Here is a 14,386-nt window from a genome sequence, read left to right on the forward strand (position 1 = left end):
TGTAGCAGTGTAACAGTGAATGAAATAAAGTTGTGTCATTAAAAACAAGCAAACGATACCCATGGAATCATTGCAATAGAGAGCTGAAATGGTCACAGAAATCATCTAATCCATAACACTTTTTAAAGCATACTAAAAACTGTCTTTCACTGATTACAAAAAATGTTTTTGTTATTCATTGAAGAGCGGCAAAAGAATTTGAGGAATAGTTGACAATATAATCAAGAGTTCCCTTTTGTAAATGTTAAAAGGCAGAAGATTCCGTGATTATACCTTGACAAAAACTTCAAGTTTGGTAATATGTAAATCAAAAATCCTCCCTGTGGTTGAGCCCCACGGGCTTAAATTGCAAACAACATTCATTCAGGTTAGTTTAGGGGTGAAGGAAAAGCGAGACTGGGAAGAGAAACTGATGACCAAACAGAATAAGGCAAAGCAGAAGATGTAGAATTAAAATTCCACGATGAGCATGAGTCTAATTGTTGATAAAATACGGGAGGTCATGGAATATAATATCTGTTGGGTTCAAAATGTAAGTGTATTGATGACTCAACCTTCCACAACTGATTCTCGGGTAAATCATTAGTGCCTGGATGTTACTGCGGTTCCACAATTTTAATTGCTTTTAAATGGCATTATGTATTTTAACCTAAGTTTCAAATTACTCTGTCACGTCATTCTTTGCCATATTATGTTATCTCTGTACAATTGTCTTCTATTATAGTGAGGCAAGATGGGGGAATAGCCATTGTAGAAAGAGCCATTTTTTCAAATGTGGCTGTGCACGCATTATAGTCATTAGATCTTTGCTTTTAAGAAGCATCACTCACAAACTAAATATAATGAGCCGAGGCTGGATTTTAATGGGATGTTCATTTGAATATGGTCTGTGAAAGAGTAAAAAATTTGCATTTTATTATAGCAGTTGAACTAAAATGTAGCACTTGTTATTATGTGCAAATGCTAAAAGAAGAGTACTAGGTAATGCTTCTTAACTGCACCTCCTTGTCATTGTATGGAGATACAAGTCTGACATTAGCTGTGGTCGGTAGGTTTTAATGATTATTGGAATATTCTCCTCAGAAGAAACGGATTCAGCTACCAATGACTGGACCATGAGAACACAGTGTTCATCACACTATTTTTCCCCCCTTGCTTTAAGTACTGGAAAAGAAAGTAAGATCTAAAGGAATATGATCTACAGAAACCCTCTCTTGACTGTATCAGTGAAGTAGTGTAAAACATTTTATTTCTGTGAAAGACAGTCATCTTACAGAAAAAATAACAATGTTTTCATTGTGGAGTTTATCAAAAGTGATATGAAAACCCTAAATACATTGCTAAAGCTCACTCTTGTATTATCATCATCATCACCATATTCATTTTCATTCCTTTAACTTTAAATAATGTCTTCTCTGGTCATGAGTGCATGATATCTTTTCCATCCTTCTCTTTTCGTCCTTAATCAGTGCTTTGAAAAAGACAAATGTGCTGGCACACTCTCTCACCTCCTTTTCTCCTTGTGTAGCTGGCTGCAGACAAGCTCCCAGGAGTATGCATATGCATCTCAGAAAGACTACTCAGAAGCCTGAGAGAGGGGCTCAAACTTTGTTTGACATCATCAAGCACCCACCTTTAATTGCTTCTTTTAAACACTATTGGGAGTCTTGACTGTTCAAGCACACTCTTTAATTCAGCAGTACAGTGGAAATGCATTAACCTCCATGGCCCAAGAAGTCTGCTTTTAGCTCAGAGAGAGCGATTAAATTGTTTACTCAAGGAGAGCTGGCATTAATTTTTTAATAACTCCCATTTTGTCCAAAGAAGGTTTACAATTAATTTACAATAAATAAAAAGACAGGCTAAAAATCTGTATTAATTTATTTTTCTTTAAATTGAATTTGATATCATTTTGTCTACTTAGAGCAATAATTAATGCCTATCTCAAAATTAAAATAAAACAATATATACATTCATTATAGTAACAAATTAAAGATTTGTGTTTGTGTATGCATGTGCACACTACAAAAAAGTCATTCTTCCTTTTTGTTATGTGTCCGTATTTTACACATCTGATAAACATGTGCTTGTAAATAATTTACATTGTAAGAAAAAAACACTCCCCGTTGTGATCATTTGAAAATACACATAATAAAAATAATTTATCTTCCTCCTCAGGCTTCTGAATGGGAAAATGCAACACCTTTTTGTTTGTTTTTGAATCACCTTGGTTCCCAATTTATACCTAGATACCAGATGCTACTAATTGTTCTTCCACTGAATCATTTTCAGTCAATTTTTCTTCATGTACTATTACATCAACCACCCTAATTCTGACCCTCATTCCCAATCTTGTGACTATTCTGACATACTCTTGAGCTTTAGCATAGTGCTTGCTACATGGAGGGGAGGCTTTCTATATTTGGTTGAATGAACTGAATATACTTGTGGAGGGCAGGTGGCCCCCATGATAACATCCTTCTGGTATTCACACCTGGTGTAATCCCTCACCTTGAGTGTGTGGAGGACTTGTTGACTTACTTCTGGCCAATAGAATATGGCATGGAAGTGACAGGATGTCACATTTGTGATTATGTTATATAGGATTGTAAGCCTGCCTTGCTAAAAAACTCTCTTCCTTGTTGATTTTGAGGAAGCAAACAATCATATTGGGAATATCCACATGGCAAGGAACCACAGGCAGCCTTCAGTCAACAGCAAGCAAGAAGCTGAGGTCACCAGTCTGATAGCCATCAAGAACCGAATGCCACTAACAACTATGTTGTTTGGAAGCAAACTGATCCCCAGTCTATTTTCAGATGAGACTACAACCCTGACTGTAGCTTTGTGAGACTCTAGGGCAGAAGACCCAGCTAAGTCATGCCCAGACTCCCACAGAAGGTATGAGATAATAAACATGTGTTGTTTTGAGCCTAACAACACAAGTGTTGTGAAGTGTTTTCTAATACTGTTACACAGCAGTAGATAGCTAATATAATATTCAGAAGTACACATTTATTTTGAGCTGCTCATGAAGCAAGTCTAACTTGGTAATTTGGCAGGAATGGTCATTTTCTATCATGTCATCTTCTGTTAAAAGACCAGTAATGGCTTGTTCTTGTGCACAGATTTAAACCTAAACTGCACAGCAACTTTACCTAAAATGTAAGATATTTTTACCAACTAGCCAAACCTGCTTCCTATGCAGTCATCAGTCTCATCTCTTTATTACTTTCCACATAACTGTTTGGCCGAGCCAATCTATCCACATTTCATTACGAACTTCCCTTGTTCATGAGAGTAAATCAGAAGCATTTCTCATTTTCAGTTATTTTAAATGTACTGTTACTATCATTAACTTTATGTGTTTAACCTTTTTAGTTTCATTGATTACATACATATAGGATAGAATGAAGGAATAAAAAGTTTCTAGGCCTGTTATGAGCTTATAACGAATTTAAGGACAATGAACTTCCCTCTAATTTCAATTTGTCATTTGTAAAATAAGAAATAACAGGGTCTATAATAAAATGTATAGCAATTATGCAGGGATGTAAGATTTTAACTTCACAACACAGTGTTTCCCTAGGGAAGTACATACTTCTGTGAGATGAAGATCCAAATACAAATTCCAACATTACTTACGCGTAAATTCTTAATCTGCAAGGTTCCTTGTTCTTGTATAGTAGCTCTTGGATCTCTACCCAGAAAAGTAAATCCCTCCTTTAGCCAGCTAATTACAGGAAGAGGGTCACCAGTAGCTTTACATTTCAGTAATGCTGTACCATCTACTGCTAGCGTTTGGTTGGCTGGGCCTTGTAGAATTATAGGTGGAGGTCTATCTGTCAAAACTAAAGGACAAAGATATTTTTCAGGATATTTTAATTTTATGAAATTTGGTAGTCTTTATATCATCAGTAGTCTTATATCAAAAGTAAGATTAAAGCCCCAAAGTCATACATATTACTTATAATTTTTTCTGTAATATTCTACATCCATTATAAATCTATCATCTATAATTACTATACATACACCTGTACATATTTTACTGAAGCCATACTATATTTATAACTTACTCTGAGTTACCTATAATTAAGATGATGATAAGATAAATTCTGACATCTTAGAAAGGTTAAATCATATTAAATTAAAATGTTGAGAGCTTATGGTAATCATTTGCAAAATGGCCATTTTCTCTCTCATATGCATGTTTTAGAAAGCCTGTGGAATATCACATGAGTACAATCAATTTTCACTTTTGCTTTTATTATAAATATATGAGTAATACATAATTTTACCTTCATAGCACCAGTTGCCGGCTTTATTTATATAGACTATAACATTTTGATGATGTTAAAATATTAGACTATAAATAATTTATTTCTAAAATTGTGATATTGGGCTCTAGATTATAGTAATATAATGTGGATGATATAATTTAATTAGTCTATACTTTTAAGCAAAAAAATCTAAAGACTATATTTATGACATGACAAAAATAGCGTTTTCATGAAAATTTGTGTTTACATATATATCCATTTTTGTGATCATTTGAGTAAATTTTCCATAATTTCATAAACATAGTTCACTGTTTTTTTAATTGAATATTGATTTGTAGCAGTATCATCAGTGCCTTTAGAAGTATTATATAATGATTTAGGAAGTGTATCAGAATGTATAGTAATATTTAAATGGGTAATGAAAATATGGAATCAATTGGAGGCAGGCTTTCATCTACAATTCATTGGAAGACCATCTCACAATGAAACTGATATACCCAAGCCCAAGAAAGGATTTCGTAAGAGAAAGTTTTATAAACTTCACATAGGTTTTGGTTAATTATCCAAATATGCTCTTTATTATGTATAATAATAACAAATATAATATTTAAATATATATATATATATATATATATAAGTTCCACAAAAAGAAAAAGATGGTGAATCTGAATTATTGCTAAGCAACTGTGAAGAATGCTTTTTCTCAAGAAGGTCATCTTGGATTACTATGTACATAATCAAAAAAAGTCATTTTGCTTATTAATGCTCTAATTTCCTTTGTCTCCCAACTTTTACAAATACCCGTTTATATGTTTATATATTTCTCAATCTATATGTATTTTTATTTGTAGAGTTCACAGTTTTGGCGAAAGACATTAAATCAAACAGCCCTTTTAGAGGCTACCATGAGAAAGCCAACTGATCTTGATCTAAAATAGAGGTCTCCTGCATGTCAAGATAGAGTGGACTTCCAATCAACCTAAACCTGTTATATCAAAATATGTATTAAAATGTGTGTATATGTAGAAAACCTTATAAAAACCTAAGGAAAACAAGATTCTCTGTGTATTCTTTGCAAATAAAAATTAGATCCATTTAGTTCACTGCTTTTCTTGATCAAATTCTTCATTTTACAAGTAAATAATCTTCAGAGAATGTGAAAGCACAATATTATACTAATTCTGACATATCTGGCAATAATTGTGCAAATAGATATTCAGGTTGAATGCTTTGTGGAATTTATTTTCTCTCTGAGTCAAAAATGGAAGGCCAATTCACCAAACATTATGAATAATTTTAAAATTCAGGAAGAAAAATGGGTCTGCATTACCAGAGAAGAAACTATTTATTAAATTTTATATAATGTTACTTCTTTGTTTCAAATAAAATATCTATATAGAATTCGGGTAACTTCTTATAACCTGCTCTCACTGTCATATCCTTGAAATCATTATATATGGGCAAAGGACATACAATTAGTTTCTTTTTTCTCTTTTTAACTGCCCAAATGAGTAGCTCATTGTCTTTTAAATGAATTTGATCAAAAAAGTAACTGAAAATTTCCTGGCCAGAAAGAACTTTCAGTTTCAAGGATGTTATGGGTGAAAGATGACCACAAGTTTCCATGACACTAAGGTCAGAGGTTAAATGAACATTTAGGGTTTCCAGTGATCTGTGAACAATTCCATGGTTTTCTCTAACTATGCATTGTGAATCCTCAATAAACCATTCATATGAGATCATGATGTGACATCTATTGTACATTTCTTCTCTCCAGTCCTTTTAGATTCTATTGGCTCTACTCAGAATTCTCATTACAATTTCCTAATTTTCTAAAAGAAGAAAAGAAATGAAGAACAGTGTTAATGAAATAATAAGAAGGTCTTTTAAAGGGATGTTTTGAAATTCAAGTGTATTAAAGATCTTAGCTCTACCTATAATAAGTAAAATTATCACTCAACAGCACCTTTCATCACCATTAACAATCTCATCTCATGTGAACACTTGAGTTAAAAATATTTCCAAGAAAGGAGTCTAAGTACAAAAATGTAACAACAGAAACATCGCTATAGATGTTTTGCTTGTTTTTCTGCACACGACATATGTTTTCATTCTACATTGGAATTTCATTTGGCTCTAAACTGCCCTGGATCATACCAAGCAACACGTTCAAAAGGGGATGACTTGCGTATTATTAAACTGTTAACCAGTCTGAAAAATTCAAAACTATGAATAAAAGCTGAAGTTATTGGCCAATGTGGCAAGTTAATATTTGGAGACCGTTATTTATAATAAAGTGTATGTGTGTGTGTGTGTGTGTGTGTGCGTGTGCGTGTGTGTTTAGGTCTTGAAGTTAGATTTCTTTACTGTCAAAATCAATAACTCTATAACCTCCATTCAATGTTCTTGCAAAAGGATCTTGACTTTGTGAATGCTTACGAAAGTAAAAATCAATGTAGCAATTAATATTCAAGCCACTTGTAACCAAATGTTCAGAGACATCTCAGTCAACAGATTTAAATTTCCTTATCACTCTTTTCAGTTTGACCACAGAACCAAAGCTAGAATTACTACTGGTCTGAGAGATTATGTCAACAACAAACATAATTTCTCAAAACAAGTTTTCCTTTTCATTATATCAGGCACAGTTTTGAATATCCACCTGTTTCATGAACCACATCAGTCATATCAACTGGCTCTTCTAAATCATCAACTTTGTTTTCTACAAATATGGTTTGCCTTCTTCATAACACTTTCTTCATTTAGAAACAGTTAAAATTCTGTCTTTTGTAAAATACCATAAGCAGCTATAGTGGAGTTCTTAAGCATTATATTTGGAATCTTTCATAGTAGTATAGAATAAAACTTAGGTTTGGGCCAGAATACCTTATTTTCCAAGTATACGTTTCTAGACATTTTTTCCTAGTAGAAGAAAACATAGGAACTTAAAAAAGATTAATAATTATATTTTATTTCTTTTAAAGAAATATGGAGGTTTGAAGGATTGATGATCTTGTCCATGTAAAGGAAGAATTTCTTGGCACCATTACCCTTGAACCTGACTTCTTTCAGTTCCATAGCAGTAAATCTCTGCTGCATCAGCAGGTATGGCCATTAACGACTCAATATCCCCTCAGCTAATGTTTGTCTGTTCTATTTATTCCCATTCCTGACATGGCGCTGAATCAGGCAATACCATGGGCAGACATTAAAAAAATACTGCCTTTCTATTAATTTTAAATGACCTTTTAATCTACATGTAAATTTGAATTGCATGAAAGCTCAGCAGAGAAAGAAGAGAATCAGAGAGGTCACAGCCCAAAGCTCTTTTATCGCAGAACCCAGAGTGGGAGGGTGCGGGTGTGGGGAGAATCAGAAACCCCACAAATCTAAGAGGGCAAGAGAGATTTTTTAAATTTAAGATATCAAAGAATATGGCTTAAATTAATGCTCAGAGGTTCACAAATATCTAAAACTCCCTATGTGTCAATTGTGACAGAAAAGCTCTTGGGAAAAAAAAATCAGACATGAAGAGTGCTGCATGGTCTTCAACTTTCACCTGAATCAGGTGCTTCAGTTAAGATTTGTAGGGCATACGTACAAATAAAAAAATAGTTTTAGCATCCATTTGTAGTTTGGAAGGTATTTAATTAATTTAACTTAGTGAATGTATAATTAACACATCATAGGATGTCATAATGTGATTGGCTAAGTGAAAAGTCATCTCTGTTTCCACTGATAATAAAGATTATATATATCTCTCTCCTCTAGTAAAATAAGATTATTACTATCCATTAGAAGCAATCATATCAGCACAAGACTGAATAAAAATATACAGCTAACATTCCTATTTCTATTTCACTAAAATAATGCATCACTATATTTTTAAGAATAAAATAGATTGTGTTTGATGTTCTTCTTTGGGAAAGTAAATGGTATTAAATCAGGGAGAATTAGAAACTATTAAGAATGTTATTTTACCTAGATTCAAACTTAGAAGATAAGCATTAATTTTAAGGATTTAACTAAAAGGTCAGAGGATTTCATAGTTTTGATAAAAATCATTATTTTCAGAAAACAAATTCTAATAATATCACACCATCAGTAACTTCCAGCTGAGCTTTTGCTAAAATGCTTCCTGCCACGGTTAGGGCCTGGCAGATGTAGTAACCCGCGTCCGAGCGCTGAGTGTCGGTAATTGTAAGGTCCCCGGCTGGCGACACAGAACATCTGCTGTTGGCCTGTTGGGGTTGATTTGGGAAAAGCAGGTTCTGTGGAAACAAACACAATGTTACTAAGATTCTCTTCTGACTCAGAAGGAAAATTATATTAACAACAGCTACCACAGTTAGAGAAATGTGGCTGGAAAAAGAAAACACAAAGATTTAAAAATACGGTACTGAAAGGGTTAAAGGCCACACAGTGAGTCTCACTGGGAAACTTCTTTCCCATCATGGGAAAATGATGTGCTCTAAGAAGCCAGCATGCTCTGGCTGAAGGAACAATCATCTAGGTTTGGATCGTGACCTTTTACTCTCTGCGTGACTTTCTGTGAGTTACTGAACGGTTTTGAAACGCAGTTTCCTCATCTGTAAAATGGACATAATAATGCTCATCTGACTCAACTCATAAAACATCGTGAGAATCTAGAATGTAACATCAATTGTGTATGTGTTTTATAAACTGCAGATCACTAGAGAACGCAAAAATATTTTCTGCTGACCCTTTTGAATATTTGACATAAGTAACTCAATTTCTCCTAAAGGTATTCAAAAGTGTGTGACTGAGACTGACACAGAGAGACAGCTGAATCTCCTTCTGCTATAAGATTTTTGCAGGTTTTAACAGCTTTGAAAGGAGCTAGGTATAAAGGCTACCGTCTGAGCAAGCTTAACCAAATCACTGAAAATAAAAAGAAGATGTGGGATGTTTCTGAAGGATGCGTGTGATGGTAAAGAATTTCATAATATTACCCTATCAAAAAATCAAAGGTTCTTTAGTTTCCTATATAACTCATATTAATACAAGCAGCCAAATCACAAAATTGTGAACGTTCTTATAGGAGAGCAGTAATGTTAACCTGGATGACCTATGTTGTTTTACTGTTGTTCAATTAAAAAAAAATTTGGATACAATAAATTATATTGAGATATGCTTCCAAGCTGGATTATAAATAAGGACATATCAATTTTTATGTTGTATTTACTTACAAAAAAAGAACATTAGAACCCTCTGGGATCTGTTTCTCGACATAGTAATTAATTTTCCAGGTTTGTAATTAAACAGTTTCAATATGTTACAATCAGGAGGTAATAACATTCAATTAAAGGCATAAGACACATTTTCCCCTTAAAATATTTCTACCCTTGAAGTAATACCAATGAAAGAGGATAAAATAGGGTATTAACACTTTTCAATTACCCTAAATGACTTTAATCCTGCGAATGAGGTCCTACTTTAATTAGAAGCTCTTCTCTTTATTGCAACATGATGGATGTCCACTTTATTAGATTCGAGTGTGACACTGTAAGCCCACTTTACATAAACATACTACGTTATTAAACCTTTTCTAAAAGAGGTGATGTTTGCTAGCATGCCAGGAATATAATTTCAAAATGCTATTGCCTTCCTATAAAATTTGTATTACTATATAAGGCTCGACTATTTCATACATATGAAGCATAATTTGAGAGCAAGCTAATTCTCCTGCGGAATCCAAATATATTACTGAAATAAACCATCTGAAAGAGAAGGGTCTAAATTTTAAAGGCACTTGGAAATGATACAATAACTCAAAGTGTGCACTTTCCTACAATTAGCCATTAGAATACTAATTTACATAGCACTAATACATCAGATGGGCTTAATTCTCTCCGGGATCTCTTCCTCTACAATGTGTTATCAGTCCACCTTCTAAATGATTCGATGACATGGAAAATGGCATATGATTGAGGTTAACCCATCATCTTTATTCCCTGTTTGTATGACATAGGCAAAAGAAAATGGATGACAAGCAAAACCCAGGAATTCTACAGAGCTCTTCTCGCCTTGAAGTGCCTGGGTATCCTATTAGTGCTAATTGGCATTATCAGCACATATTGAGGAATATGGACCATTAAGTCCAGGCTCTTAACTCTCTATACTGATGGATAGTCATAGATCACTGTAAAAATTGGATACTGCAGACAGTAAGACTAATTTATTTTTCCTAATGTCCCAATTCATGATTTGAAAATTTACAATTTGCTCAAGCATTTCTCTTTTGTTCTCATTCACAATCTCCTTTCTCTCTCTCCCCTTTCCTCTCTCCCCCGACCCCTCTGTCTAATGTGAGGGAGATAGCTGAAATAAAGAAAAGGAGGCCTAAGATTATAATCAAATCAATCACCTAACTCGAAAATTTTTCCCAGAGATTAATATCTCTGGAATTACATGCCACTTTGTCAAATAAGAGAAAAAGAAATACTTTAATGCTATTTGATCATTACTTGTTTAAAAAACATTAAAACACAATGTAGCATATTTAAATATCATGCTCATTGGGCCACAAGACCAATACACATTTCATGCAATAGCGTGTATAAGCCTGAAGCTATTTTAGGGCACGTGATTTACAAATGATATAGCTGTATCTACACGATAACAAGTTATAATGAGATTTAACTCACTACATGGATTTAAAGTGTAAATCTGCAACAATCAAATTGCTTTATATCATTATATTTGTATCACTTATGAATAAATAATAAATTCACATAAATATCTTTACTATCAGTGGCTTGAGAAAGTAACTTCTGTGGCCCCCATACCTCCCCAAATGGGTGGAGGGAAGGAGCTACAGGCAGGAGTGAGAATCTTGACAGGCTACCAGGGCTCTCCAGGCTCATCCCCTCCTGCCTTCTCAGGCACGATGTGGGTCTGGGGACAGAGGTGACCAGAGTGGTGCTGAGCTTCTGTGCGTGGGCAGAGGGATACCTCTGGCCCTAGCAGCCTGGCCTGAGCAGAAGCATGAACTTGCCACTTCAGCCAGGAACAAGGGAAGGCAGATGCATTCTGCATTTTCCCCATTTCTAACCTTCAAAATGTGTAAAGCATTTTTACATATAAACTAATTTAATCACATAATCTTCATAACTTATGTGAAGTAAAATATATTATCCTCAAATTTTAGATTAAGAAAATGAGCTTCAGTAAATTTAAACAGTGCTACAAAGATTGTAAAAATTATACGGAGGGAAAATGGCTTTAGAATTCTTTCCTTTTTCAGGGTACGTGTGTGTGTGTGTGTGTGTGTGTGTGTGTGTTCAAGTGTGTTATAACTATATCATGTTGCTTTACACTCACTTTAGAGTTTGGGATGTTTTAATCTGAAAGCAATTTTTAGGTGAAGAATCAAGGAAGTCTATAAGTAGAAATCTATTGTATTGTTACTAACTGATAAAAAAGATGGCAATTAAGTCCTGGAACAATCCTGATGTGGGATAAGACAGTGGCCAGAACTTTACCTTATCCTTCTCATCACTATATTTACATCCCACAAATCATGGGGGAAGTGAATCCAACAAAGAGCATTGAGGAAAGGAAGAAAGATAATTTGCCCGTCCATACTGAGATGTTAAAACTGCTAGCTTGGGGTGGTACGGAACTGTATAGGAATTCACAACAATGCAAGATGACGGCTGAGGGAAACTTCCTGATGTCTCTCTACCCAGATAATCATACACGAGTTTTGATCAACAGGTTCTCTTAACTTAGTCGAAAGCATTTTCCATCTCTGGCAAAGTTTTTAGATTGCCTGAGACTTTAAATCATGGTTTTCACGTTTGCCCAGGAAATTCTTCCAGAACTTGGACTAACACCAGAGGGTGCTGACGAGGAACACCAGTAGGTCTCTTCCTGCGAACTATATGCCTCCTTCGGAACGCTTCCGGAGAGACTAGAATGAAAATATCTCTAGGTCCCTCAGGAATGCACAGATAAGTCTGTAGACAACTCAATTTCTGATCTGGTTTAGGCTGGAAGTTCCACTCATGCCTCAGAACCTAGAGGCTTGTGCTTGTCCAAGTTTGGACCAAGTTCTAAATGAGAAAACGGGTGTATTCAATTTGCTTTTAGCAGAGTCTTGAGAGATCATGCTGCCCAGAGAGGGCCCGGAGAGGACAAACCAGGGCACAGCAAAGACCAGACAAGTGTTGGTTTTTTTTCCTGGTATTCAATGTATTATTTCCTGTCTAACCCCCACTATGAGGGAATCCAGAAGGGATGATGGAAGAAAATATTTCTCCTACTCTTAAATTAACGGTAAAGAAAAGGTATTTATACTATATATCTATGAAAGGGGGTTGAAACTAGTTTCTAGGCTGATTAATAATGGAAATATTTTTGACTATTTTACATTTGCCCTGGATGTCCTAAGTGCTTTATATATACTAACTCACTTACTTATCCCAATGTAGCTCAATGCGAGAAAGCAAACTTACCTTTCTGTTAGGAGGTTTTAAACAGCTACAGGTTAGACTTTTTCAGATAATTTGGTTACACTGCATTGTATCTATTTGACGTAAGATAAAAATATTAGAGAATTAACACTAGAAAAAAAGAATGTTATATTAAAGCATCTGACTCCCGCTAATTTTAGAAATAATTGGTCTCTTTTTCAGAAATAAAATAAATTCAACATTGTTAACAAGAAAGGAAAGACAAACTTTGAGGGTCACTAGAGACGGGGAGTTCAGAGATTTCAGAAAAGCAGTCAAGGCTTACACTCACCTGGCTGCCTTCTTTTTGCCAAAAAACTGCTGGCTGTGGGTTTCCTTTAGTTTCACAGGGAAATGTCACTGTACGACCTTGAGCAACAATCTGATCTCTTGGCCTAACCACAAACTGTGGAGGAGCTATAATTTAAAAGGAAAGAAAGTGTGTCAATATAAACTGTTGACAAAGAAAAATATATCAAAGAGAAAATCTGATACTAGGTGGATTGCTCAGTGCCAGGCAGAGGCTACAGTTTTTGATTTAGTTTTAAGTATTTCTCAAAACACAATGGGGAAAGAAAAACGAGCACTCTATCAAATGTGAGGAAAGAAGTAAATGTATTTGTAGACACATTTTAAATGTACACTGTAAATCCTGCAGCCCCTATACTCGCATTGGAAAATAGATTTTTAATGATATTCTAACGTTTTTAAGAAAAAACATGGTTTCCCAATATGGTTTTGTGTTTTGAATGAAGAGAGAAAAAGAGGCATTGCATTACTCAAATATCTCCTTCCTGTGAAATCAATCTACTAACAAACATTCATTGTTCTTGTAATATTTGCAAGACATTGTACTGGGCACAGGGATACCAGAAGGAATAAAATATGATACCTATTCTCAAAGTGCTGATATTCTAGACCTGAGGAATTGAAGTGTTGAAAATACCAAAGAATCGAAGAGATGGGAATTACATACAAAGATAACTAACAATATAAAGAAACATATGAAAGTGGTTGATTCTATTTAATTCATTTCATTTACATCAATAAGCATTCGGCAATTACTATGTTCCCCTACTGGGCACTAAAGATACACAGATAAAATCATCTACCCTGCAGCCATGAAGGTACTCATAGTCTAAGAGAAAATACAGAACATGATCATGATGACAACAGCAACAGCAAAATTAAAACAACAATTCTCTAAGGCTGTGGTAAGTTCAATGATAGAGGTGCTCTCAGAGCACAGAGGAGAAGCACTTAAATTATAGTACACATCATAAGTGTGATAGGACTTCAGGAGAGAGGAATCGCTTTGTGTTAAGGTAGCTGTGAAATGCTTTGTTCAGGAGATGGACATTATGGAGACTTGGAGGAAGGGGTGGCATTTAGAGAAGTGGAGAAATGAACATATTCCAAGCAAGGAGCTAACTGAGCAAAGTGTAAGAAGCAAGAACGCATCTAGCATACAGTGTGTAATCCCAAAGGAATGGCAAGTCCCCATTGTATAAACAGCATTGGCTACAAAAGATAGATTCGTATCCTAAGAATGGCCTGAGAAGACAAACTGAGGATTTTATTCCGACTCTTTCTAAGCTGAGGAGTGATAAATGTAAAGCAAAAATTTTG

At 34.7% G+C, this 14,386-nt stretch overlaps 1 protein-coding gene across 1 annotated transcript in view; it reads right to left on the reverse strand.

The window, feature by feature from the left end:
- Positions 1-14,386, reverse strand: part of ROBO2 (roundabout guidance receptor 2) — a gene marked incomplete at both ends in the record, with an annotated part of 574,004 nt that overhangs the window by 84,812 nt on the left and 474,806 nt on the right. Inside the window, 3 exons of the mRNA XM_082654134.1 lie at positions 3,646-3,851; positions 8,380-8,551; positions 13,050-13,174. Coding sequence (XP_082510260.1) covers positions 3,646-3,851; positions 8,380-8,551; positions 13,050-13,174 — 503 coding nt within the window. The remainder of the gene's footprint in view (positions 1-3,645; positions 3,852-8,379; positions 8,552-13,049; positions 13,175-14,386) is intronic.

This window comes from Grampus griseus, assembly GCF_964374135.1.
Source record: "Grampus griseus genome assembly, chromosome: 5".
Classification (NCBI taxonomy): domain Eukaryota; kingdom Metazoa; phylum Chordata; class Mammalia; order Artiodactyla; family Delphinidae; genus Grampus; species Grampus griseus.